Source organism: Oreochromis niloticus, linkage group LG19 (genome assembly GCF_001858045.2).
Source record: "Oreochromis niloticus isolate F11D_XX linkage group LG19, O_niloticus_UMD_NMBU, whole genome shotgun sequence".
Classification (NCBI taxonomy): domain Eukaryota; kingdom Metazoa; phylum Chordata; class Actinopteri; order Cichliformes; family Cichlidae; genus Oreochromis; species Oreochromis niloticus.
The window spans coordinates 29,305,441-29,333,248 of record NC_031983.2 but is presented as its reverse complement, the minus strand read 5'-3'; the positions used below and the strand labels follow the sequence as shown (position 1 = coordinate 29,333,248).

Genomic DNA, 27,808 nt, shown 5'->3' with positions numbered 1-27,808 from the left:
TTGGCTGACAGCTGTGGTGGCAGTTCCTACTCAGTTGTATATAGTATTTGTATTTCTATTTTATTCTATTGTATATATTATTCTATTTTATTTTATTTTATTGCATTCCAGTGTTTTCTAATTTCTGCTACATAACTTTGCACTTTTGCTGTAACAAAACAAATTTCCCACCTGTGGGACTAATAAAGGTCATCTTATCTTATTTGAAAAGTCTGTCTTTTCTCAACTTTTCGAGAAAGCAAAGAAACAAATCCACAACCACAGGAGTCACAGGCTGTTTAAGCTTTTTCAGCTCTTCTGGTTGTTTCCACTGTGACTGCTCGTCTTAAACATGTTAAACCTGCAGCTGAATGCAGAGCTACAGATCGCTGCCTTTTCCCTTGGAGGAGCATCTGTGGTTAAAAAGTAAGAGCTCAAGTTTGTTTAGTCAAAGTTTATTTTGTTTAAGCACTGACACAAAACCAGTTTTGTAAAGGATACTGGACGGGTCCTCCATGTCTCGGTTCAATCACTGTTTTGATTAGACTACATCACCACGCCTGTGTGCAACAAAACAACATTTTCATTTTCTGGTATGCTGCAGATGATAATGGTTTAATGCAAACTGTGAAGAGGTGGAGATGTGATCAACGGAAGAAGTCAGAATGAATTGTTCTCACCAAAGGGAGATTGTTCTCTGACCATAAATATTTTCCTGTTGCAGTCAGCATGTTGGTGTTTTCACAGCTTTAGAGCTGGATGGCCAGAAACTGTGAAACGATAACTCAGTTAAAAGTCAGTCAGTGAAAGTTATGCCATGTGTGATATCCTTGGAAGCAGGAAATGCACCTGAGCAGTTTCTTTGTGATTGTGCATGATGATGCTGTCGAGGCCATTGAAGGAAAAGACTGTATTAATATCATTTTCCATGTTTCACAGCTCGCTGAGCTCAGCAGCCTGTTTAAGAGTTTATGCTACAATCCCTCACCTCGATACAGCATCTCTGGATCATCCCTATGAAGCTTATGAGACTATTAGGATTACTAAATATATTTATATACTGCAGTACTCCTCAGCTCAATCACAAAGTAATCTAGTATCCACAAGTTCAGTCCCAGTAGGAATTGCTAACAGCTAATTCAGCATGCATTTATTGTTGATGGAACATGAACAGATTCAAGCTAAAAACATGCGACTGAACTTTCAGCCTCTACAGCAACACTTCTTGTTTACATCCTCCAAAATCTCCAGATTCTAGGAATCACCACATTCCAGGTGGAAGTGTGACTGTGACTATTTACTGACTGTAAATAAATCCAAATAACTGGATTTTGTGTGCATATTGTTGCAAAGTGCGCTGCTACATGAGAAAACCAGCTCTGATTGTTACAAAAGGAAGTCATCTGATAAGCTGCAAACACGCCTGCTGCCAAAGCTCCAGCTTCAATAATAACTGGATTCCAGAAGAACAACAACAGCTGGTAAATCTGGAAATGCATCTTCACCATCAACACAACCTGCATCTGTATGTGAACCAGCATCAGCTTCACACTCCTTTGTTGAATGTGTTGATAATGTTATAATGGCTCCATAAAGCAGGAGGATTATTGGTGTAAATGTAATATTGTGTGGAGGATGTTTAGGTTTGTAATGTGGAAGCTTTGCTTTTATTTTCAGCGTGTGAGTGTGTTTGTGTACCTGCAGCCATTATTGTTGTTAACATGAGAGATTAGCCTCTGAGATTGGGTCAGTTAAATAATGAAAACATTGATTGTTTGTGTGATTCTGGAGGATGGATTATTTTAAGGAGGCTGAATGATGCTGTGTGTGTTTTTGTCTCTTTCTGTCACAGTGTGTGTGTGCTGTGCATTGAAAGGCTCTCAGGTTGGCTCCAGCACAAACACAACGTTGTTGCCCTGGTTTGCGTTCTTAGGAAGATGAAACTTGAGTAAGATGGACAAAAAGTGAAAGAATACAGGCCACAGTGGAGACGAGAGCTGGACTGAAGCCTTTCTCCAGGGTGAAGTTGCCCAATAGAAACTTGGAGCTGAATACTCAGCTAAAGTGTGGCAGAAGAGTCGCCCTCTGCAGTGCTTCTGTTTGCACAGAATAATTCATGTTAGAAGCTGATAGACGAACCCAAAGTGCCGTATAGAAATGCAAACAGGCGCTTTGCTCTGAGAACCCAAACCAGCTGTTGTTTGTGAAATTGGCTGAGCGTTTAGGGAGTGCCTGAGAGCATGAGGATGGGAATAGATGTTTGTATCTGTGTGTGCCTGTTTGTCTGTGTCTATATGTCAGGTTGGGTATCAGACGCCACCTCTCTGGGGACATCTCAGGCCCTCCAAGGTTTGGAGGCCCATCTCCCCCCACCACTTCCCCTGCCGGTGGCAGACGCCCTCAGACATCGGTGCGTTGGTGGTTCTTTGTGTCCGGGGGTGGGCGCTGAAGCGAGATCGATCAACTGGAGACCAGACAACAAACGACGGAGGCACCAGACGAATGCAATCAAACGATGAGTTTATTAACACAGGAGAGGCAACATCTGCATATGTCTTCCTCTGACAAAAATTCATCAAAAACTGGTTTTATACCATAGAACATTAACGCCCACACATATACGTCAATACAAGTCAAAAATACATAGTTGACAGACATGAGCGCATCTTATACATTTTCAGTCATATAACTTCTCTTTTCTATAACACCTGCCTTTTAAGGTAATAAACTTCAAGCTTCGGGATCGTTAAAAGCTAATAATTGACCCTCGTCACCAATCACTAAGTAAACTGAATTGGCGCAGGTCTCAAAACGAGAGCAGAAGACACTTGGGCCTTCGCTCAGGCCTGCTACTAGATTTATGTGTATTGTAAGCATGCATGCAATTAACCTGCTATGTTCTCATCTTCCCTCAACATGTATCACCTGGACACTCTCACCAGTGAAGCTTAAAACCCTCTTGGATGGAACATCAACTCTAAACAAGCACAGTTATGCAATGTGTATAAAATAAACTCAACCTGTGAATAAAAAGGTCACTGTAATAACAAACATCTTCAATGCATTATGAACCCCATAAGAAATATTACTGATAAAATAATACTGTAGAACATGTTATTAATGCATTTATCATAAGGCAGATTATACGGTTACAATAAAAGAATCTCTGAATCCCAACAGCGCCCAGGTACCCACCGGCTCACTCCTTGGCGGCTGCTTATCGGGGCCTGGAGCCTGGGGCTCGCTCGGGCCACTTCGGGGATGGGGTGCCCTCGGCCTCTTGGCCCGGGGCTCGGTCACTCAGGCACAGCTGGCTGCCGGCGGAGCTCACGGGCACGTCACTACCCCCCCTGGCTTCTGCTCCGCGGCTGCTGAGTGACCCCTCATCTGGGACTCTCCTCAGCTCTTTCTGGGATAGTGGCGCGGCTGCCCCTCTGTTGGTCTTCCTTGGTCTCGTGTGTTCTGGGGGCCTCTGGATGTCTGGAGTTTTGATCTCCTGGAGGACGGGGCAGTGGCCCCCCACACCCTCTAGCAGATCATTACATGAAGGAACCTTTTAAAAACAAGCGCATTCATGCTCACAGGTGTACACACGGGTGATCACACACAAACTACACCCTTTTTGGCTCCTACCTCAAAGCACACTGTGCGCTGTCGATCTCACGTGCTGCACAATAATGTCTAACATTTAGTATTTACTGTCATATTCCCATATATCATTGTGATCTTGTTTATTACTCTCGTTTTCTTCTGCTTGCTTTCTTTTTTCTTTCTCAACAGGTGATCCAGGTGATCGATATATGTATTTTTTGTCTGCTTATTCTGTTGGTTTTTGTTTTTTTTGCCCTTTTTCCCCGTCCCTCTTCTCAGGTTTTTTTTTTTTCTTCTTTCCCTCTTTCTTTCTCCGCTTTCTTTCCACCAGTCAAGTCTGTCCCGTATTCAGCAAGTGAAAATAAAATAAACAATAAAAGGTGAATCAAATGGACCATTACGGCAAGGCTGGGATGGTCCATTTGGTAAAGTAAATCCGTTGGGCATCTTTCTTCGCCTTTAGACAATAATTCTGATGGCAAAAGAACCAAACGGGACAGGTTAAAAAAAGAAAAAAAAAAAAAAAAAAAAAAGGGAATGCCCGGAACGACCGCTGCAGGCTGAATGTTTGCCAGACACGGGGCGGGTCTGCAGCAGCCAGTAAGCTGCAGCCGCTCTGCTTCCACTGCACCAATAACTGCTGCTGCCGTGGCGTGCAGGCAAAACCAGCCCAAGTGTTTGTGAACGCTTTCGAGCGTTTTAAAGTGCAGACATGTTCCATGTTTGGAAAACGAATCCTGTTTTCACGCGTGCATCTCCGTCCTGCACAGGAATAAAATACACAGAACATTTCCTCTTTGGAAGAAAACTGTCAGTACGACGAGTACACGCTGCTAATAATGCTGACATGTTGACTTTGGAAAGGAAGGAGGAAACACATATTTATAAAAGCGTATACGGACGTCTTTCTGTTTCTCCCCTTTCTATAGAAGGAACTCAGAAAAAGATGAAACCTTATCACACACAAGAGTTGAGAAAACCACAACTTCTGACCTGCTTTGTCATAAAATTAGCCTAAAAATGCAGTGCAGCATTTATTCATGTGGTAAATGCAGCTTATTGTCAGTGTGACGAAAAGCATAACCTAAAAATCATGAGGACGAAAATCATAAAATATTTTATAATGATATACTAATTTTTAATGAGTAAACACAGAAAATGTAACTATTTTTAGATAAATATCATGGTTTGTGTTAAAATACAGCTGTTTTAAAGAGCTGCAGACATGAAACATCAGTATCAAAGTTTTGGTGAATAATTACAACATGACTAAATTAAGCCAATTAAACAAAATAGAATAGAATAGAATATTCCTTTAATTTTCCCACAGGGGGAAATTTGGTTGTAATAGCAGCAAAAAAAACACAAACAGAACAGGACACAGGACAGAACAGAAACACATAAAAGTTTTACATATTTACATCATGGACCAAAAAGTTACCAAAACGGTAATGTACAGTTATTAAAATTAAAGTACAGATAAGTGACAAACCCAGGTCGTAGTGTGATATATGATATATATGATTAACAAAGTCTATCAAAACATGCTTTAAAAAATCATATCCAAAGCATCCGTGTGTTGAGGAGACGTCAACTAAAGCTGAACTAGATCCATGCAGTACTTCCATGTACTACCAGATTGTACCAGGAGATGGTGCTGTGAGCCAAGCTAACTTTTATTTAACAAGCAAAAAGAAGAGATTTTATTTAAAATGATGAAAAGCAGAGCCTCTCAAGAAAAAGATGGAGTTAAAAATAAATATCAGGACGGTGGCACGGTAGGACTGTTGCCTCACAACAAGTAGGTCCTGAGTTCAATTCCACCATCAGTTCGGGGTCTTTCTGTGTGGAGTTTGCATGTTCTCCCCATGTTTGCGTGGGTTCCCTAATCCAATTGCCCATAGGTGTGAATGTGAGTGCAAATGGTTGTCTGTCTCTGTGTGTTATCTTTAAAGTTGATTTTGAGGTGGGATCTCAGTTTTTGGAATATGTCTATTTGAAATTCTGGGAGCTTTATAAAGCACATGTTACTGAGACGTCTGTAGATTATTCAGTATTTATTTCAGTGTGCTGTGCAATTTTTTTAATCACATTTTAAGATTGCTTCAACGTAAATGAATGAACAAATCAGTTGTTTCTTATTTCCAAATTATCTCCCATGATGCTCCTTTTATGGCTGATCATTTAACAAAGTGCTTAAAATTATTGTTTTGACACTTTTTAATTTCATTAACCGATTATTTAAACGAACCTGCAGGTGTGACTTCAATCATTTTAGAATTTTAGAAAGTTTATGGTAACCTGCAATCATCTGAAATAAAATCTAAAAGTATTTATTCTCTTAGTTGGAGAGACCGAGACTTTTAAAATCAGATTGTGTGTGTGTGTGCGTGCGTGTGTGTAAAGCTTCCGTATTCATAGCGTAATTACAACCATAAACCCACAGATGTCCTGAAAGCGGTGTGTACGTGCTTTCTCTGTGACAGCAGAATGAAATCTGCTGCATTAATGACACAGAAACACAAGAACGACCCTCTAAACCAATCAAGAGCAGGGACACGTGACAGCAGCAAGAAGTTTGCAGAAAGTGTGATCACATGATGGAGGTTTACCTGCGTGCTGTTGGAGTGATGATAAGAGCTGTACGCAGCAGTGAGTCTGATGATGGATGGAGCTGGTGGAAGTCAGTGTGTGTACTGGTCTCTGACCAGTGGAGAAACCTGCGTGACTTGGCAGGACGTCTGCCGTCCAATCTAAGTGCTGGAAATCAGGGCCTCGACTCAGGCAACACCCTCAGGCTCAGACTCTGACAGCTGGAGCTTTGCAGGACCCTCTGGAGGCTTAATTCCTCCAGAAACACAATTCTTTGATCCTTAATATGCTTTTAAAAAAGTGACTCTTAAAATCCAGACTGTTTTTCTTTTTTTCTTGTTTTTTTATTTTTTTATTTAAATGATCCAGACTGGCTCCATAACTACTTTGTGTTAAATAACCACTGAGTAGTTAGTCTAACTGGGACTCCTCAGTAAATCTATCTTTCTACCATCATCCACTGTGAAATATCCACTCTGATAAGTACTTTGGAGATGCTCCTCACCCTGTGGGATCTACTATCTAACCAACTTGTAACAGGACTGCTGCTGACTGATGTCTTGTGTTGTTCATGTCTTTAATTCAGTATCTGTGATGAAGCTGACTTCCATCTCTCAGTGAAGAAAGTGTGCTGTATTGATGGTTTCAGCAGTGGCTTCGACTGATTATGTCCTATAATGTTGAAAAAGAAAGTTAATCATTGAAAAAAGTCGGTTAATGATGAACAGTAAGAGTAATTTGAGTTTTAGTATCAGCTACTGTAAACACTGAATGCTTAAAGCCTGGTTTTACAGCCAGCTGTATAAGTACAATGTAGAGTCTTATCATAGTTTCGATGACGGGGCAGTAACCATTCAGTCTGGGTCACAGTGATATCTTCACTGACAAACTGCACCATCTACAGCAGATGAACCCAGACTCACTGAGTGTCAGTGAGTCTGGGTTCATCTCCTATAGATGGTGCAGGAGTTGAACCCAGACCCAGACTCACTGCACTCAGTGAGTCTGGATGAAGAGAATTAAGAAGAATAATGTGTCATAAATGACTCATGTGGTCAGTCTTCATTCTGGTTTTGTTTTCACTTTGAGGCTGACGTTTACATTTACTCCAATTTTATTTATACAGCACCAACTCACGAAAAGCTCAGTGAGATTTATATTAAAAGGTAAAGACCCTACAATGTTACAGAGAACACCTCAACAATCAGATGATGAGGAGCACTTTGGTACAATGGGGAGGAAGAACTCCCTTTTAACAGGAAGAGACTTCCAAAACTGATTAGGAGTTGGGAGGGTGACCTCCAGTGTCATTGTGACGATCATGCGTGGAGTGCATACAATCTGCGCATTCTTTATTTCTCAGTAACCGATTTAAAGGAATAAAATATAAAATTTTACATAGACAGCATAGAATGCCAATTTTTCTGAATAAAATTGATCCAAGCAGGTCAGCACAATGTACTAAATGTAAATCTGCGGCGGGGTCCTACTCTCACTGTCTTTGGACTTGCTCAAAAATTTCAAAATTCTGGCTCTGTGTAACAAAAGAATTAAAAGGTATATTTATAAGCAGATTACAAAAAGATCCAGCTCAGTGTTTATTGGGGCTGCCAATTCTGAACAAATTTCCAGATAAAAACATATATAAACTACTATGTAAATTGTTGTTTTTGGCAAGAAAATGTATTCTTTTCAATCGGATTAATGAAAAACCACCTACAATAACCCAGTGATATAAACAAATCTTTAGAGTTTTACCAATTTAAAGACTGAGTGCAAAATTAAGTGGCAATGATGATATTTTCTTGGATATATGGCGCCCACTATTGGATTACTTACCTGATGATCTGAAGAAAACCATAGAGAGAGGGGCAGCCCCACTCCAATGCCGGGTTAAGTCTGTCAGGACAAATGTGTAAATGCGTGGTAGACCGAATTATCTATACTGTATTAGTTTTCCGCTTACATGTCTCAGAGTGCCTACTGTGTTAAAAAAAATATATATATATATAATTTTTTTCCTTCTTTTTTTTCCTCTCTTGATGTTGTTGTGGTAGTTGTTTTTGTTATTTTTTTTGTTTTTGTTTTTTGGTGTTTATTTTGTATAAAGGAAAAATAAACAAAAATATGATTAACGGAAGAGACCTCCAGCAGAACTAGAATCAGGGAGGATGAACTCTCTCCTGTGATTGGCTGTGGAAGGAGGCAAAGGAGAGAAAAAAGAACGCAGCACAAAACTGAAAATGAGAGAATGGAGAAGAGAAAATCTAACAACAATTCAATTAAGGTTTTATTTATACAGAAGAAGAAACACTGAGTACATCATGGGAATCCCCCAAGCAGCCTACAGCTATTGCAGCGCGTGAAAGACTCGGAACCACACAGCGTTCTGTAACTGGATGGATGGATGATGGATGCAGGATGGATGGATGATGGATGCAGGATGGATGGATGATGGGTGGATGGATGGATGCAGGGTGGATGATGGATGGATGCCGGATGGATGGATGATGGATGCAGGATGGATGATGGATGATGGATGGATGCCGGATGGATGGATGGATGATGGATGCCGGATGGATGGATGATGGATGCCGGATGGATGGATGATGGATGCCGGATGGATGGATGGATGGATGCCGGATGGATGGATGGATGGATGGATGGATGGATGGATGGGATGGATGGATGGATGGATGGATGGATGCAGGATGGATGGATGGATGCAGGATGGATGGATGGATGCAGGATGGATGGATGCAGGATGGATGGATGCAGGATGGATGGATGCAGGATGGATGGATGCAGGATGGATGGTTTTATTTTAATTAATTATGTCCACCAGTTCATTTAAGTTGTTGGCTATTTTTTTAAAACAGCCACAATTTCTTCTTTCTTCTTCTCTTCGCTGCTTCCTATAAAAGTGAGCAAACACAAGACAAGAGAAGAGGAAAGAAAAAGAATACAAACATTGCATGAGTGGAAGTAAGCATCAGTGGCTTCCAAACAAAACCCAATTTAAAAAAAATAAAATAAAATAAAATAAAATAAAATATAATATAATATAACGCCTTCCTCTTTCAAAGTAGTCTCCAAAATTACTGCAAGACATTCCCATTGGCCCAAATTCCCTGTAAAAACCACCTCCAATCCCATGGTCCATCTCTGTGAATGCAACAGATGAAACCAACCAGACATCCAGCAAACATCTTATAAAATAACCTCCATTGAACAGGGTTTCTCTTTGAATACTCTTTGTGATGGAGCACAAAACAGCAGCTACAGTGTCACATTGTTGTTGAAAAGTCTGGAAACACCAAATCTAGGTCGACTGAAAGTTTTACTGCCTCTTTCTCCAATCTGGCCTCCCATGTTGCCAATGAGCCTTTCATTCCACTGCTGTGTTTTACTCATTGGATTATTTAAAAAAAAAGATAATAATTAAAAAATGCATCAATTATTTTGTTTAGTTTTAAGAATGTGCAGTTGGTACCTCCAGGACAATAACAGACATTATTTTAAACTCTGCAAACCTTCAATGTATGCTTTTATTCTAGAACAGTATACTTACGGGGCCCGGCGGCTCCGGCTCCAGGGGGCGCGGCGGCGGCTCCAGGGGGCGCGGCGGCGGTGACGGCGGCGGCTCCAGAGGGCCCGGCGGCGGTGACGGCTCCGGCTCCAGAGGGCCCGGCGGCGGTGACGGCTCCGGCTCCAGAGGGCCCGGCGGCGGCTCCAGAGGGCCCGGCGGCGGTGGCAGCCTGTAAAAACAAAGAAGTCATTCTAAGCATACTCATCATCATCATATCATACAGCTCTAATGTAGAGTAAAGGCTAAGCAACATAGCGTTCTTCTGCATAGCATTGTCCTGTTGAACAGCAGCTGTCCATTGAACATTGCTCTGAAATCATTAAGGAAATAACGTATACAGACATCTTGAAATAAGTCATTATAACAGCACACTTGACTGTGACCTACCTCTTACTTTCAGGGGTCCACCATTGCCTCCCCGCCCCCCCATCCTAAAGGCAGATAATCTAGTGACAACCATCTACCAGCCTCATTACAACCTCTTGCAGACTAATAATAATAATAATAATAATAATAATAATAATAATAATAAGCAGCAAATTTCTTGTAGCTTAACAAGATTCATTGCCTTAAATTTAGCCAGATTATCTTGTCCATCTTGTTTTGAACATTACAAGCTAGTTTCCAGTCTCATGTGTGAGATGATTAGACTTGTTTCAAGTATATATTACTTTTCTTATTTAGTCTGTAAATCTAAAATGAACCATTTTACATTTATTTCAAGCAAAAATAGCTTTTAGATAGAGTGTAAAACAAAAAAATATCTTAAAATAAGATCCATTATCTCACTGTTTGAATCAGAGCGAAGGACATGAGGGAGCACGTTCGGACTGGATTCTGTTAAATGTTTGCAAGCAAAAGTTAATTACCTTAAGGTTCTTTTAGCTTTGACTTACTGTAGTAACATCAGTCGTGGTCAAATATTAAGTTTTACCAAGGCAGTATTATCAGTTTACTACCAATGGGTAGTTAGCCAAAACTGCCAGCCAGCTAGCTAGCTTAGTTCATTCAGAATGCTGAATTGTTAGCATGCAGTGAGAGTTTAAAATTATTAATGGTGCTAGTTGGGTAAATTTAGTTTCATATACTTAACATAGCTATACAACAAAAGAACTACAGTTGATATCCGCCTTTGCAAAAGTCAGTTTTGCATGTCCCACCCACGGACAATAAAAAGCTGCAGTGGGGTTTCCCCCCCCTTTCTTAAGCCGCGCGCTCTCTGTCTGCACTGTGCTTGGTGTGTTTGTGTGTGCAACTTGGGAGGACCAATACTGGTTTGAGACAAATCTCACAATCGGGCTCGTAACTTTACAACGCCGTTTTCGAATTCACTTATGGATAACTTAAGCCTACAGCTCCAGCATCAGTCAAACTGTCGGCTTACATCCAGCGTTCTCTGCTGCTTAATTTTTTTTTTTGTTATGGAAAAAGACAGGGGTGTTGGACAGATCTATATTTAACTTAAATGAGGATTTACTTAAGTCATCAAGAGTTAACTCTCAAAATTACATTTAACCAACATGAGTTTATTCAAATTTTATTTGCAAGTCCAGTTTGGGTAATGAAATAATGCACATTTATGAATGACATCTTTACCTATAGATTTACTTTAAGCTTCATTTCCGACAGATCATGATTAATCATATAAACTATTGTAAGTTGGAGATGTGAACTTACTTCCAATTATTTATGTTGTAAACTATTAATATAAATCAGGTCACTTTAACCTTGCTGAACCGAGGTAATATTTTTTCTTATGGATGAAGTGGCCTAATCTGAGCTTTGATCATTTGTTGAATGACTTGACAAGCAGTTGGGCACTATTAGTTTTAGTTTGAAAACTAGTTTGGAATAGCCTTGTCATAAATTTTATGTGAGCAATTTTATAAGACTTAACCATGGAAGAACAGTGAAATGTATACATTTAAAAGAGATGTACAACTTTTACTGACTTATTTACAGCTGCCAACATAGATGAGGTCTTGCTCCACACCCTCAGTAGGGACGATTTAAGGGACCTACTTCCAGGGTCTGAAAATTTTATGAGGAGGAAACAGTTGTGGGCTCAAGTTCACAAAGAGGCAAGTTTTGCCGCTTTTGATTGAAAAACTCCTAGCACAACACATTTTGTTTAGGACTCCTGTAATATAACTATTTTTGTTTTCTTATTTAGGATGAAACTAAAGAAAAGGTGTCTCATGGATATCTCACCATGTGACCAGGGAGAAGATTATGATGCAGATTCAAGTGGTGGATCAAACATGCTTTTGCCACCCAGGAGCAGTTCTGGTGACAACAGTTGTAAGTGAAAGATTACAATTATGGCAATAATATTGAATATTGAACTGAAAGTTGATTTAGTTCTTTCTTTCCTGTTCTGTTTAAACATAGCCCTGTTCAGGGCACTACCAACTCTCTTCCTATCACAAGCTGCACCACCCAAGAAGATGGGACATGTCAGTGAAGCACTGATTCATGTCCTTCAGGTCTGGTTTCTTCATATTTGTTATCAAATAATGTCCCTAAAGCATTCACTTTAACAGTTTATTTGGCATATGGCCTTTTTATCCATGCAAGTCCTGCAACAATGTAGTTTATATTTGGAAAAGTGTGCAGAAATCTGAAATGGCACAAACACTGATAGATCAAAAATTTCATTAAAAAAAATAAGAAAATCATAAAGAAATTAAAAACAAAATGGAAATAATTACATATTTAACTATCACAGGTGCAGTACCTTTGTCATTTCCTGAAGTGTGTAAAGACATAATCCTAACAGTGATGAGGCAGAATTTATTACATTTTTCAAACATGAATATTTGGGATTTTCTATACAGTATTTGTCAATCTAAAGAAAAATAACATTAATATGGTCTGTAGCGCATCTGATCTATGGTTGTCATCATTCATATATCACCCCAGGGGTGCACCCCAAAGGGATCAATAAAGTAAAGTCTACTTGTGGTTAAGTATTTGAACTACCCTGATAGCTTTGGAGTTTCTCCGTACATTGTACAATTTTGTCTTTGTTTTTCTTTTGCCAACAGAAGATCCAGCGTCAGCCCTGTTCAGCTCTTTGAAGGGTCCCGCTGTCTTATTGCAGTTGGAACCACTCCCATCACCACATTTGCCACAGATGACCTTGGAGAAGGTTTGCTGTATCTTATGGCATACTACTACACCCTGCATCTTACCTATCCTAAATGTGTGGCAACGCTTCTGTCTGTCATTCAGACTGAAGCGTTAAAAGACAAAATCCATGAGCAAGACACCACAGGCTCATACAAAAAAGTCATGGCAGGCTGTAGGAATTTTTATTGAAACATAGAGCTGTTCTTCAACATTTTGCTTAGAACAAGTGGTTAAAGCTTATTTTAGGTTTCAATTGCCGTGATTGGTTGCCTGGAATAAGTGTGTAAGGATTATTTTAAGATTTAACTATCTTATTTGTTCCCTAGAATAAGTGGTTAAATTTTATTTTAAATTTCAATTGTTCTGATTTGTTGCCTGGAATAAGTGTAAAAGACTTAAGAAGATTTAAATAAAGCTAAAATTATTTCAAGAAATCTTAGTAAGAAAAAAAAAAAAAACACTTACCCCACTGGCAGATAATTTCACTTGTTTTAAGCAAATCATCACCAAAAATAAGTGTATTTATCTAGTATTAAGGAGGTGGGTTTTTGCAGTTTATTATTAATAATAATAATAATAATAATAATAATAATAATAATAGATTGCATTTATATAGCGCTTTTCGAGACCCTCAAAGCACTTTAGAATTCCACTATTCATATACACACACACACACACACACACACACACACACACACACACAGTTGTAGCCACATCTGCCCTGGGGCAGACTGACAGATGCGAGGCTGCCATATCGCGCCATCACCAGTAGGTGCCCAAGGACACAACGACTGAGACTGTCGGAGCTGGGGCTCGAACCCGCAACTTTCCGGTTACAAGACGAACTGCCAACTCTTTGAGCCACGATCGCCCCATACATCATACGGAGCATGTCACACTCTCCACCACGTTTCTGTATCTGAACAATGCCCAGCATAGTAAATAAGGAAACCAAAGCTGGTGTATCTCAGCTTATTCCAATGTTTAATTTCTGTGCATTTGCATGTACCCTCGATTTGCTGCACGCATCCATCAAGAGGTCACCTCACCTCACCAACTACAAATCCGATTCCAAAGGCACACCAAGGGGACAGAAGCTGAGAGAACAACAACGGGGGATTAGAGCAGAAACAAGTGGGCAGCCAGTGACACTCATTCTGCACAATCTGGTACAGTTTAAAACAAAAAAGCTAGTTTTGGCCTTTTCTCCCTCTCATCTGGGGAGACACAGCTGACGCACATCAACATGACGCCACAGGGGAAGTCAAACAAAACACATTGAACATGGAAACTACACTTTCAAAATAAAACAAGAAACATGGAGAGATGTAGGCATAACAAGCTTGACAACATGAACACAACACAGACAGGAAACACATGACACATAACCAAGGAGACCTGGATGAAACAAAAACCAGAATAAAACTAATCGAAAAGCAACATATCAGGAGGTCGATCCAGAGGTCGACACATCATAAACATAAGTCCATAAACAAACAGTTCTGGCCTTCTGCCAGCTGCGAATAAATGCACCCTGAGGAGGGTGCATTTATGAAATTTTTGCCCAACTTTACCTTGTCCACAACCTTTGTTCCAAGTGACTCCAGCATGGTCTCAAACAACACTGTACAACCCCCCCAAAGCTGCAGTGGTCAAACAAAATGACCCTGCATCCTGTTTTATCAGCTCAAAAATGACATGACATGAGTCAGTCCCCAAGCCTGATACCTGAGCTTTCCCTTTCGGGTCTGGGAATCAGGCTTTGAGGGCCTGCCATTTATTATTTCATATCATACGGGATGTTACTTACTGAAACGGCAGCTCTTCTCAGCTTCGCCCTCCGACCCCGGCGCGTTTTGCGCTTCTTCTTTATCCTGCGGGCAAAGTTAAAAAAAAAAAACTGTCTAAGCATACTTTAACAAGCTGTTAGAAGACTTAAGAAACTTTTTTTGCACTGCCCTGTCCATTGCATCTTACATTTTTACTTTGTTGTGATTTTGTATTTTATTTTAGAGCAGGAAGCTCAAAAGCCCCTGGGGCCTTAACAAGTTTTCACTGGCAGCCATATGGCACTGTATCCTTGGATAAAGTAGGCCCGTGCTTTCAGTAATGTCAAGAAGCCAAAAAGTGACCGAACAGAAAGTGAAATATGTCCACTTTCTGTTGCAACAAAGCAATACTACATGTACTTCTAATCTTAACATACACACAGTAATGTATAACAAAGGGGTGCATTCAGTAAATAGACAGGCCCCAAATGCATACCATACCATCTTATTTATAAAGCACTTTAAAATAAAACCAGAGTTCACAAAGTGCTGTACATGCTAATAGCATAAGTAAAGAAAGTTAAAAATAAGATAAAATAAAATAACTACAATAAATTAAAACGTGTTAAAACAAATTGAGTCAACCCCTTTAATCAGTGCCAAAGGCTTCAGCAAATAAATACGTTTTAAGACTTTTAAACTCAGTAAGAGAACAGGCCTGCCTAACGTGCATTCCACAACTTGGAGCAGCTACAGCAAAAGCACGATCACCTTTAAATTTATACTTAGTTTTCGGTATCTCCTACCCCTTGGGTCTATTTTCAGGAAGCATGGGATTTCTTTCCACTTTTATGCCGATGACTCCCAGATTTATTTCCCACTTAAAAAGATGATCCACTGTATCAAAAGCAGCAGTTAAATCTAACAGCACAATAAAAACGCAGTCACCTGAGTCAGTTGCTAAAAACACATCATTAAAAACTCTTAAAAGGGCAGATTCGGTACTATGTAAAGCTTTAAAACCAGATTGGAAAACTTCTAAAATACCGTGTTCTTCTAAAAAGGACATTAATTGCTTGTAAACTACCTTTTCAAGAATCTTTGAGATAACAGGCAGTTTGGAAATAGGTCTGTAATTTGCAATAATATCAGGATCAAGAGCAGGTTTCTTGAGTAGAGGCTGAATCACTGCATGTTTATGATTGACAGGTACAACACCAGAGGACAGACTACTACTTACAATGGATTGTACAACTGATGCTATAGTGAGAAAAACCTCTTTGGGAAAAAAAATCAAGGAGGGAGAGCATCATAAGGGGAACCTGAGGGCTTCAGATGAGCAACCAACTGCTGCAGGCACAGCAAAGAAACTGGCTCAAACCTGTCAAAGACAGCAGAGCTAGGGACAGGGGTAGAAGGGTCGAGAACGGACTGGGAAATCTGCGCTTTCACAGAGAGCACTTTATCAATAAAGAAGTGTAGGAAGTTTTCACAAGTTTCCTGAGAGGACTCAACACCAACAGTCTGTGGAACATGAAGGATAATATGAATAATAGCAGCAAAATGTTTCCTCTTAGCATCTTTTACAGTCTTCTGGTAGGAATTCCAGTAATTTTGTAATATTTGGTATGCCACCTGCAGTTGATCCTTCTTCCATTTACGTTCAGCTCTCCTACACTTTCTTCTGGCAGCACTGGGGTCTCCATTCAGCCAGGGTTCAGATTTGGCTTTAACTTGCCTAAGCTTAAAGGGGGCCAGCGAATCTAAAACAGTTTGGCAGACTGAGTAAAACCATGTACTCAGCTCTTCTGTATCATTACATATGGAATCAGGAAGGCAGCAATTCTGATTAAAAACAATAGAGAACTGACCTGCAGAGGAAGGATTAAAAATACGACAGCACCGAGCAACAACAGGAGGAAGATTAACTTTGGTACAAGGAAGGGAAACCTCAAACAAGACAGGCTTATGATCCGACCATAGCTCTAAGTTAGAGACAGGTAAACTGAGTTAAAACAAGATCCAACGTGTGCCCATATTTTTGTGTAGGCACAGACACAGGTTGCACAAGATCAAAAGAGTCAATAAGATTTAAAAAGTCCTTTGCCATTGGCTGGTCAGGGCAGCACACGTGAATATTGAAGTCCCCAATAATAAGGACATGATCGTATTTTGGCATAATTTCAGCCAACAGATCAGAAAAGTCATTTAAGAAGTCCTTATTGTATTTGCGGAGTCTGTAAACCACAGCACAGAGCACTGTGTGAGAGCGACCCAGCTCAAACACACTCAGTTCAAAGCTACTACGTAATGTTGATAAGGGCAGTGGTTTACATTTATACTGCTTCTTAAAAACAACCGCTAGTCCTCCTCCTCTGCCTGATATTCGAGGAGAGTTTAAAAAGCAGCTGTCATCAGGTAAGAGATCTGTGAAAACGCTGGACTCACCGGCCCTCAACCATGTCTCAGTTATACAGAGGAAATCCAGTCCTTGGGTCATAAATAAATCCCTTGAAATAGAAGTTTTATTACTCAGCGATCTAGTGTTCACCAAACCAAACCTGGTGGAGGTCAGCGTGTTCGTGGCTGACTGCGAGACCCGACACAGCGGCCGCAGGTTCTGTAGGTTCGCACCGCGCCGACGAAGATGAGGGAAAATCTTTCGCGGCTGGGACATCTGATCCGAGGCAACAACGGGCACCAGCCAGGCATCGATGGGCTCCAGAGAGCGCGGAGAAAAGACATGATGAGGCACAGATCCACGTTTGTTCCAAGGAGCTGGGGAAGAGCGCACCAAGTACGCCTCAAGTTTCACGAGCAGACCGCTACGTTTGCCCCGGCGTCTGAAACGCTTTCGCCGTGAGGCTGGGGCCAGGGTCCGACAAAGGTTAGCTGGTATCCCAGCTAGGAATGGAGGTAACGTCTTATGTCCAGTATAAGTTGTATTGGTAAGATCACTGGCAACTAGTCGGAGGTCCAACAGAGTTTGGCGATTGTACATTAAAAGAGGGTTGACTCTAGCAATAAAAAAACAACACAAACAAACACAGCAGGGGAAGAGACAGACGGCGAGCCACACACACTGGCGCCATCTTGTCTATTCATCACGGAACCTTCATGAATGGACTTACCCCGCCTGCGGCTCCTGCGGCGGCTCCTGCGGCTGCGGCTGCGGCGGCTGCGGCGGCTGCTGCGGCGGCGGCGGCGGCGGCTGCTGCTGCGGCGGCGGCTGCGGCGGCGGCGGCGGCGGCGGCTGCTGCTGCTGCTGCTGCTCCTCCTCCTGCTCCTGTGGCTCCATGATCTATCCTCCATCCTTTGGAAGCCGAATTTAAAGGCCGCGCTGGCCCTTGTTCTTCTTCATCTATCTTTTTATGGCGGTTGGCAAATAACTTCAGGTGCATTACTGCCACCTTCTGGACTGGAGTGTGGATCAGAACAGCTTTTACGTCTATACTCTCATGTTGCTCTTAAAAACCCAAATATTGCCCTCAGCCATACTGTTTGTGGCTTTTCATTTCCTTCCCTGCTCCAATAACAGCAAAAGGAGTGAGGCACTGAATGAACTGTATCAGCACGTCAGTGAGCAGCAGATGGCCCACCTAGATGCTTCTCTCGTGCTAGCGGGGGATTTCAATCATGCAGACCCAAAGACTGTGCTTCCCAAACTGCACAAACACATACATTTCCCACACGGGGAAACAACATTTTGGACTATGTTTTCACCACCCAGAGAGGAGATTACAAACATCTTGCCAAGTGGTGCAGCAACAACAACCTGTCCCTGAATGTTGAGAAGAGTAAGGAGGTCATCATAGACTTCAGGAGAACTCACACCCTGCACACCCGACTAAGCATCAGTAGTGCTGCTATGGAGAGGGTAAAGCAGCACTAAGTTCCTGAGTGTGCACATCTCAGAACATCTGAGTGTGTTTGTAATTTTCTGATTCAAACAGGCTGCCGATGTCCAGATTGGACGATTGAATGGACAGCCACCTACCTCTCCTTGTCTCCTCTACATCCAACAAAGAGCAACCTGTTTGTACTTCTGAGCATTTGTGTGAAAATCCTGAGGTGTGGTCTTTTTTGTAACGTGTGTACCATTTGTAATTAAGATATGTTGATTGAGATAAAAGCACTTATGTAAATAGTTGTTGTAAGCGTTCCTTGTAATTTCTCATTCACTGTACATATTGAGCACTGCAGCAGGCTCCGGGCTTTTACATAAAGATATTCTGTTCAGTCCTGTAGACAGTTATATATTTAAATATATGATCCTCTGTGGTTACTCTGGTATGAATGACTCGGAATTATTTTATTTACTTTTTAACACACTATTGGCAAAAACAGTGAAAGAATTCCAGATCACAAGTTTGTAGTTCAAACCTGACCTTTGACCTTCATCAGGTGTCAGAGAAAATCTCATGTGCTCTTCATGCAGCTGAGTAAATTCAGTGTTTAAAACAGAAGCTGTGCAGGTCTGAGATCAGCAGCTCTCTGAAACACCAAACTGAGGTCCTGTTAATGCTGATATACACAGTAACAGCAGTGATGAATCCTTTTGAGTCTTTGTCTTTATCAATAAAACAGCTGCAGCTTTCACTGACAGCACATGTGGTACTTTAACCTTTGTACTGTTTTCATCCGTTAATTTTGCAGTGAACACGATGGATGATTTGTCTGCTTTCACTGGGTGGTGCTGAGGTCTGAATCTGAGGGCAGCTCCTGTAATCACAAAAAGAACACAATCATCACAAATCTGAATTCACTAGCTGGGCCCACGTCCTCATTTTAGGTTTGACAGCGATTTAGTAGGTAGAAGTGAATGCTTTGACATGAATTGAGGTGCGGTTTGGGGAAGGCCTTAAAGGGGACTGGCGATGGCTCCCGGGCCTGGCAGATCCTCGTGTACTAAATAGAAGTGAAGAAGTTAAAGTATAGAGACCAAGGAGGGAGGGTGGGTGAGGCACATAAACGAGAATGATCAGCTTGCAGAACTGGGGGAACCTATATAGATGACAGCCGGAAGGAGCGTGTTTGGAGGCGTGGTCCTGCTCCTGAAATTCCGATACATAATCTCCAAATAAAGCTGATCCTTCTCCGTCCTCCCACACTCGGGATTTGAAGTTCTTCTCTTACATTTTTTCATTTCTACAGTTATGAGCTGTTTATTAAAAAGGACAAAGCTAACAGATTTTCCAGTATAACGTTTACCTTTGAGTTGTTGCTGCTTCTCAAATGGAGATCTCAAAGCTCTCACTGCAAAAACCCACCTCCTTAATACACATGTCACATGACTTGCCTTAAGGCGGCCTTAACCCCTAGTGCAGTGGTCTCCTCTGAGCAGCCTGTGTCCGCCGACTTGTCTAACGTCCCTCCTGTTTACCACGACCTTGCAGAGGTTTTTCGGAAGGACCGGGCTCAGTCATTGCCTCCACACAGACCTTATGATTGCGCTATTGATCTGCTCCCTGGCGCCCCGTTACCAACTAGCCGTCTCTATAGCCTCTTGCTTCCCGAACGAGAAGCTATGGAGAGATATATTACGGAGTCTCTTGCTGCCGGCTTCATCCGCGCCTCCTCCTCTCCTGTTGCAGCAGGGTTTTTCTTTGTAGAAAAGAAAGACAAGACTCTTCGACCGTGTATAGACTATCGCGGACTGAATAACATAACAGTTAAGAAAAAGTACCCGCTGCCGCTCCTCACCTCTGCCTTCAAGCTCCTCCAGGGGGCCACAATCTTTAGTAAACTGGATTTAAGAAACGCCTGCCACTTGGTCCGTATTCGCGAGGGCGATGAATGGAAAACCGCATTCAATACACACCTGGGACACTTTGAGTATTTGGTCATGCCATTTGGTCTTACTAATGCCCCGGCAGTTTTCCAGGCCCTGGTAAATGACGTTCTGAGGGACTTCATCAATCGGTTTGTGTTTGTGTATCTTGATGATATTCTGATCTTCTCCAAAACCCAGGCCGAGCACAAAACCCAGGTCCGACAGGTTTTGCAGCGTCTCCTGGAGAACCGCTTATTCGTCAAGAGTGAAAAATGCGAGTTTCATGTCTCCACAGTCGCTTTCCTGGGTTATATAATAGAAAGGGGACCTCCGCCCGGATCCAGCAAAGGTCAAAGTCGTGGTGGAATGGCCCAAACCACCCAATCGGCGCCAGCTGTAACGGTTCCTCAGGTTTGCGAACTTCTTTAGAAGATTTATTCCGGATTTCAGTAAGGTAGCGTTACCACTAACCCAATTAACATCACCCAAGGTTCCCTTTCAGTGGAATGATGCCGCCCGGACAGCCTTTCAGGAACTCAAGAGGAGGTTTGCCTCAGCACCCATCCTGATTCAGCCCGACCTCACACAGCAGTTCGTGGTGGAGGTGGACACCTCCGACTCCGGGGTGGGTGCAGTTCTATCTCAACAGAGGAAAGGTAAGCTGCACCCCTGTGCTTTCTTCTCTCGCCGTCTCTCCCAGCAGGTAAGATGGGTATCTTACCTGCAACCTGCACCGTGGGAGCCATCTCCTGGGAGATTGAGGCGGCTGTTTGGGAGGCTCAGAAGACAGAACCCGACCCGGGAGGGGGGCCAGCCTGACGGCTATTTGTTCCCCAGACGGTCAGGTCTCAAGTCCTTCATTGGGCCCATACGGCTCATTTCTCCTGCCACCCAGGAACACACCGGACCATTCGGTTTCTGCAACGCTATTTCTGGTGGCCCTCTTTGACCCGAGACACTCGAGAATATGTCTCTGCCTGTCCCGTCTGCGCCAGGAACAAGTCTACAAACCAGTCACCTGCAGGACAACTCCACCCTCTTCCTACACCCTCCAGGCCGTGGTCCCACATCGCACTCGATTTCGTGACAGGGCTGCCTCCCTCAGCAGGTAACACTGTAATCCTAACCATAATTGACCGTTTCTCCAAAGCTGCCCACTTCGTGGCCCTGCCCAAGCTTCCCACGGCCCTGGAGACTGCGCAGTTGCTCACCCAACACGTTTTTCGTCTGCATGGGATCCCAGAGGACATTGTGTCAGATCAGGGGCCTCAATTCACTTCCCGCGTCTGGAAGGAGTTCTGCACCTCCTTGGGGGCCAAGGTCAGTCTCACCTCAGGCTATCATCCACAGAGCAATGGCCAGTCAGAGCGGGCAAACCAGGAGCTGGAGGCCGCCCTGCGCTGTGTCGCCTCCTCCAATCAAACCATCTGGAGTGAGGAACTGCCGTGGATAGAATATGCTCACAACAGCCTGACGGCCTCTGCCACCGGCCGATCCCCCTTTGAGGCCTCCCTGGGATTTCAACCTCCCTTGTTTCCCTCGGTGGAAGGTGAGCATTCCGTGCCCTCGGTCCAAACTCATCTGCGCAGGTGTCGGCCGGTGTGGCGGGCCACCCAGGCAGCCCTGCTGCGCACCAAGGACCGCAACAAGCGCATTGCAGATCGCAAACGGACTCCTGCACCCGAATATGCCGTAGGACAGAAGGTATGGCTCTCAACACGTTTTGTTCCTCTCAGAACAGAGTCCAAGAAACTCGCTCCTACCTACATCGGTCCGTTTGAGATTTCAGCCCTGGTCAACCCTGTTTCTGTGAGGCTCAAGTTGCCCCGTAATATGAAGATCCACAATGTTTTTCATGTTTCTCAACTCAAACCTGTCCGGTCCAGTCCTCTGTGCCCTCCTTCCAGGCCCCCTCCTCCCGCCCGGCTCGTGGATGGCCTACCTGCTTACTCCATCACTCGCATTATGGATTCGCGCCACCGGGGGCGCGGCTGTCAGTACCTGGTCGATTGGGAGGGCTACGGCATGGAGGAACGCTCTTGGGTCCCGCGTGCGGCCATCCTGGGCGGGCGCATGCTGCGTGAGTTCCACCGCCTGTACCCTGGTAAGCCTGGTGGGTCGCCGGGAGGCTCCCGTTGAGGGGGGGTACTGTCACGGTCCCCGTGCCTCACCGGCTGATTCCGCGTTAGGCAACATGTCTTTGTTTTGTTCTCTCTCTCTCTCTCCCTCTCCCTCTTTCCCCTGCCGCGGTGGTGCTCACTGCGGGCTCCGCCCCTGGCCCACGCACCTGTGCTCTTCATCACACCTGTCGCTGGAACGTTGAGCCACCCGTGTTAGTGCTTCAGCAATCTGCCTAAGTCTGTGAGTTTCCCTGCGAGCTAGAGCTAATCGGATTTTTCTGTGTGTGTGTGTGCGCATAGATCCCCCCCGTCCCTGTACCCCGAGTGAGCGAGGGGAGCGACTGGAGGAAAAGGAGTGGGATTGTTGGCTGAGAGAGCGGAGTGTGGTTTTGGACCCTTTCCCTTCCCCTCGCACCCTGGAGCCCCGGACCCCTTCCCCGAGCACCTTGTATATATATTCACCCGGTGACACCACTGTAAATAAACGCACTATCAGTTTCTGCAAAGGTCTCCTGGTCTGCGCCTGAGTCCGTTTACAAAACCGTGTCAAGATTGAGTAGATGACATGCACACTTTTGGTGCCTTGGAAGCTGGTACTCCAGACCTGTGTTGTCATCCAAAATGGCAAACACATCTTGATACTCCACCTCTAACTCACTGCCAATTGGTTGTTTCTTCCTCTTTGTCCTCACCATCTTCAAGAAGTTTGAACCACTGTCTGTTGTCGTCCGGGTCACTTTTTCTCTGATGTGATACTCTGAATGGATTTCCTCTAATGCAGCAGCAAGAACATCAAATGTGTGTGAACCTTTAAGAGGTCTACAAGCCAGTGCAGCAGAATACCTTTCTAAAGAGATGTCATCTATCCAGTGAGAAGTCACTCCTAAGTAGCTATGCTGTCTGGCAGACCAGCAGTCTGTTGTGGTAGCAACATAGTTCACAGTGCTCAGTTTTTTGATGATTATGCTTTTCATGTTCTTCACAGCGTCTTGTATTTTTGAGCACAATGTTTTCCTTGTTACACTGAGGTTGCAAGGTTTCCAACATAGTCTTGAAGGACGATGTCTCAACTATAGAAAATGGTTGGTTGGCCTCACATACAAACGTAAGCAGAAGCTTGTCAAATGTTGCTTGTGTTATTCACCTAGAGCCTGTGAAAGAGTCTGTAAGTTTTGCGTTCTTCATAGGTGGCTCGGTAGAAGAGGATGACTTTCGTTTTCTGTGGCTGTCCATTAATTCCGTATACATCCTCAATTTGTTGGAGTGAACCCTCTGTTGGCAGAAAAAAATAGACCATGAAATGACATGTGACTAAGCAATTTCTATACAGTTCTTAGAAAAAAAGAGAAAAAAAACAAGATGATCCCATATTTTTAACCCTCCTGTCATGTTCAGGCCCCCTGAACGACCCACTGAATGACCAAATGAAAGGCCCTCTGAACGACCCATTGACGCACCCACACAACTGAATTTGGTGGTGAAAACTGTTTGTTATGGTAATTTAAGAGCTGTTAAAACAGACCAGTCAATTTTGACTGGGAACACAAAAGTAAGGGGTGGGGGATGAACGCGAGGGATAAACTAGCACAAAAAACATTTTTCACCACTAAATTCAGTTAAGTGGGCCGTTCAGTGAGTGGATTCCAGTTCATTTCCTATGGCAGTTACTTTTGTCCGGGAACACCACACACCACAAAATTCAATGAAAGAGGTGATCATTACTTTTGTTCAAGTGCATAGTGCAGAGGATATCATTATGCAATCCATCTGATTGCATAATAAACACAATATTTATGAGTGCTTTAAGTTGTGAATCGGATAGATTTGACCGGAAGACTACAGGAAGGAAAGAGAAACAAAGTCGTGCCTACATTCCACTTAAAAAAGAAATTCCAGATTAAGTTCAAAACAAGAACGTATGCAAGGCTTAGCAGTGCTAGTCAATAGATTCTCCTTCAAAAAAAACGAAAAAAAAAACAAAAACAAAAAAACTTTAGCTTTTCCTCATAAAGTTCTACACCTTATAACTGTACTTCTCTGAAGCAAGAGTCAGGACAAAAAGTCACTTGTGGAGAAAAGAAAAATATTAAAACGGCTTAATTACTAATGTAGTTTCTAGGAGAAAGGGAGTGATTCTGGATATGTGCATTTTCTTTTTAAATCATCTCATTTTTAATATGGGCAAGACCTAAGACTGTGATTCTGTAACCCACGGGTGTCAAGCTCCAGTCTTCGAGGGCCAGTGTCCTGAAACTATTAAACGTGTCCTCACTGCGACACGCTGAATTATTGCTTATTAGGACATTAGCAAGACTCTATGGTACTTGACTGCATGCTGAGGTGGCAATATTCAGCCATTTAATTCATGTGTGTTGGACTATGGACACATCAAAAAGTTGCAGTACACCGACTCTCAAGGAATCAAGCTCGACACAGCGGCTGTAAGACTGACATCCACTTAACCACAGCTAAAAAAGAAATTTAAAGCAAACTTACCGCAACATGTTTCCTCAGGTTAGATGTTGAGTTTTTGTACGCTGAGACGTCGGTTTGCTTTGGCTCACACAGAAGACATCGCATTATATAGCTGTCCTTTTGTACTCCTTTAAAGCGAAACATGCTTTGCATATGCAGCCAAGGGTGTTTGTCCTGTTCAGTGTTAGCGGAGACGGTTGCCATTTTTTGATGTATTTCTTCTGTCCGTCTTTGGAAGTTGAAAAGGCTTGGGCTACTCGGCCTGCCATTTTATATCTGGTCATGTGACCGCATGGCTACGTCTGATTGGTGAAAGAGTTACCGGTAGCTCCAGTGGCGGCATGATCCATAATTTATATTAGTAGTATTATCCAATGTGTGAAATTAATTATTAAAAAAGTAACGAGTCGAATTTTGCAAATGTAGCGGAGTAAAAGTACCGTTTCTTCTTCACAAATGTACTCAAGTAAAAGTAAAAAGTATCGTGCAAAAAAGGTACTTAAAAAGTACATTTTTTTCAAAAACTTACTCAAGTAAATGTAACGGAGTAAATGTAGCTCGTTACTACCCACCTCTGGTGCTGTCCCGCGTTGGTCCAAGCATCGCCCGCCTAGACACCAACTTCAGGCACTCAATCCCACCTGCAGAGCGCCTGTCCATCTGCATGCGGTTAGTAAAAGTGTTTAATACAGTAGTCCTTTATTGATACCTGTGCTAATATATGCTAAACTATCGTTTATACACTGCTAACCAATGATCCCTCTAAGCTGCACGCATGCGCAATTGCGCAATGCTGGCACAGTCTCTGCGCAGAAAAAAATCTGCGTTGTGCACAAAAAAAATTCTAACCTGAATTGAAATTAAAATAAATACGTTAACATTTCTGTTTTGCAGTGTTAGTCAGTAAGTGACTGGCTGCTCCAGTATGGGATTAGAACGATGCCACCTTATCCCACAGTCCAGCCAATCACGCGATTCACATTCCTACATACGCAGCTAATCAACGTTGTTGACAGGCTATGACAGCGTCCTTATGTGCCGACACCGGTGTTTTAGCTAGCAAAGCGGCGTGGCTGATGTGAAGTGAAGCCACGTTAATGACAACGTGTACAACCATTGGAGATGTGAGCAGGACAGACGGAACAATTGAGGGAAAAAGTGTGGACTTTATACCAGTTTTTAAATTGTGTTGATAGGCCACGTAAAACCAGAGTTATGATAAAAATATCTGCAATGTTTGGTTTTCTTCCTGAATACTATCGTTGTTTATATTTACTGCGGGAAGAAACGGTAAAAATGGCGTTTATAAGGAAAACGCTCAAAGCGCTCTCCGCCTGTGAGCAAAGAAAACACCAAAAAAACCTCCACCCTTTCCTATTGGTGGAAAAATGTACCATGTCGACCAATCAAAAAATGATATGGCAACATGGCATTTAGTTGTTTAGGAAGGGAGAAGTTTTAGGAGTGACGGCGGTGTTTTGGGATGTGAGAGATTTGCGACGTTTAGCGCAAATCTTGTGTAGTTAGTGTGTAGTTAGTGTGTAGTTAGTGTGTAGTGTAGTCAATAGTTTTGTTGTGTGTGTCAGAACAATGAGGCGACTGCTGAATGTTACAGGTGTTACAGGAGTGATACATCTCCTGTTGTCAGGCCTGCAGGTATCAGGCTGTTGTTCTCCTTTATCTCATAGTGGACAGAAATTATTTTTTGGAGTGGCACAAATAATTTGTGTGGCATCAGATTTGATGCAGAACAGCTGATTGTTCTGTAAATAGTTTGAAATGTTTATTTAAAAAAACGCCTTGGCTGCATTTTTAGGTAAACAGCTGCAAAAAACTTTATTGTTTGCATAACTCAGTTACTTTTTTGAAGAAGTAACTATATAATTAATTGCCCAACATTGGTCATTATATACTGTATTTTGCAGACAGAGCGTTACAGGACTCTCTCCCAGACCACAGACTCATACTCATAATACAAGTCAGAGCTTTATTTAAAAAAAAAAGAAAAAAAAAGAAAGAAAGTTGTGTTTTCAAAATTGGAGTCATTGTAGAGTTAAATCTCCACAGCCTCCACAGCCCACTTACTTCATTGTAAGTGGGCTAAAGCAGTTAATTAAAAGTAGTCTAACATAAATGCTGTAATTTGATTATTTTAATAAACCATGTAACTTGGATGGATTCGATGCTGGCGTGACCACACTGCACACGTCTGATGTCGCTCACAGTGGTCCAAGGGACCGCTCAGGGAGTTTGTGTGTTCACTCAGACACATGAAAAATTAGAGGGAACATTGCTGCTAACATGGATGTGGTATGCTGTCGGTGTTTACTGATAGCAAACTGTGGTATGAGGACCACTGTGGGTTAATCTTTGTAGTGATACTCCTTTTTTTTAAAAAATTTAGACCTGGTTTAATTCTGGTATAGTTGAATATTTGTATATAATCCCTGCAGCTGTCAGACTCTACAACAGGGGTCACCAGCCTTTCTTAAAAGTGAGAGCTAGATAAAATTGTGAACAGTTTGGTTCATCTTTAGTTATATGTGTCATGGCCTGGGTCTAGGGACCCAGGGCTCATGCATTTTCAGTGTATGTTTATGTTTATATTTTCCGTGTGGTATTTTGGTTTGCTCTCCTTTCTCCGTGTTTCTCCGTGTGAGCTTCCGGAGGTTTTGGTTCGCTGAGGAGACTGCGAACCCGGAAGTGTTTCTGCTCCAGAGACAGCCACACCTGCCGCTCGTCGTCCTCTGCCAGCTGCAGCAGATTATGCTCGTCAAGGGAGCAGCAT

The 27,808-nt window shown here is 42.7% G+C and overlaps 1 protein-coding gene and 4 long non-coding RNA genes across 7 annotated transcripts; 2 read left to right on the top strand and 3 right to left on the bottom strand.

Moving 5' to 3' along the window:
• The first annotated feature begins 585 nt into the window (after positions 1–585).
• On the top strand, positions 586–2,031 carry LOC112843184 (uncharacterized). The gene is made up of 2 exons (XR_003215367.1): positions 586–1,460; positions 1,832–2,031. It is a non-coding gene; the product is annotated as an uncharacterized LOC112843184 (long non-coding RNA).
• A 7,547-nt stretch (positions 2,032–9,578) lies between these two features.
• On the bottom strand, positions 9,579–17,828 carry LOC112843178 (uncharacterized). Of its 2 annotated transcripts, none has more exons than XR_003215360.1 (3): positions 17,784–17,828; positions 14,694–14,757; positions 9,579–9,920 (listed from the first exon to the last, which is right to left on the bottom strand). XR_003215360.1 is itself a non-coding variant. In XM_025901210.1 (3 exons), the coding sequence occupies exons 1-3, from the start codon at positions 17,651–17,653 to the stop codon at positions 9,711–9,713; spliced, it is 714 nt and encodes a 237-aa protein (XP_025756995.1). In that variant the 5' UTR covers positions 17,654–17,776; the 3' UTR covers positions 9,583–9,710. The 2 variants fall into 2 exon arrangements, 1 of the variants encoding a protein (XP_025756995.1); XM_025901210.1 differs by lacking the exon at positions 17,784–17,828 and adding an exon at positions 17,214–17,776 and having other exon boundaries at positions 9,583–9,920.
• LOC109195831 (uncharacterized) lies at positions 9,884–13,333 on the top strand. 2 transcript variants are annotated; one of them, XR_003215361.1, is made up of 4 exons: positions 9,884–9,922; positions 11,925–12,052; positions 12,143–12,237; positions 12,799–13,333. It is a non-coding gene; the product is annotated as an uncharacterized LOC109195831 (long non-coding RNA). The 2 variants fall into 2 exon arrangements; XR_002057302.2 differs by lacking the exon at positions 9,884–9,922 and having other exon boundaries at positions 11,842–12,052.
• LOC112843180 (uncharacterized) lies at positions 15,936–17,207 on the bottom strand. Its single transcript, XR_003215363.1, has 2 exons — positions 16,524–17,207; positions 15,936–16,415 (listed from the first exon to the last, which is right to left on the bottom strand). It is a non-coding gene; the product is annotated as an uncharacterized LOC112843180 (long non-coding RNA).
• Positions 17,829–23,676: 5,848 nt separating the features above from the next.
• On the bottom strand, positions 23,677–26,110 carry LOC112843179 (uncharacterized). The gene is made up of 2 exons (XR_003215362.1): positions 25,042–26,110; positions 23,677–23,817 (listed from the first exon to the last, which is right to left on the bottom strand). It is a non-coding gene; the product is annotated as an uncharacterized LOC112843179 (long non-coding RNA).
• Between the last annotated feature and the right edge of the window lie 1,698 nt (positions 26,111–27,808).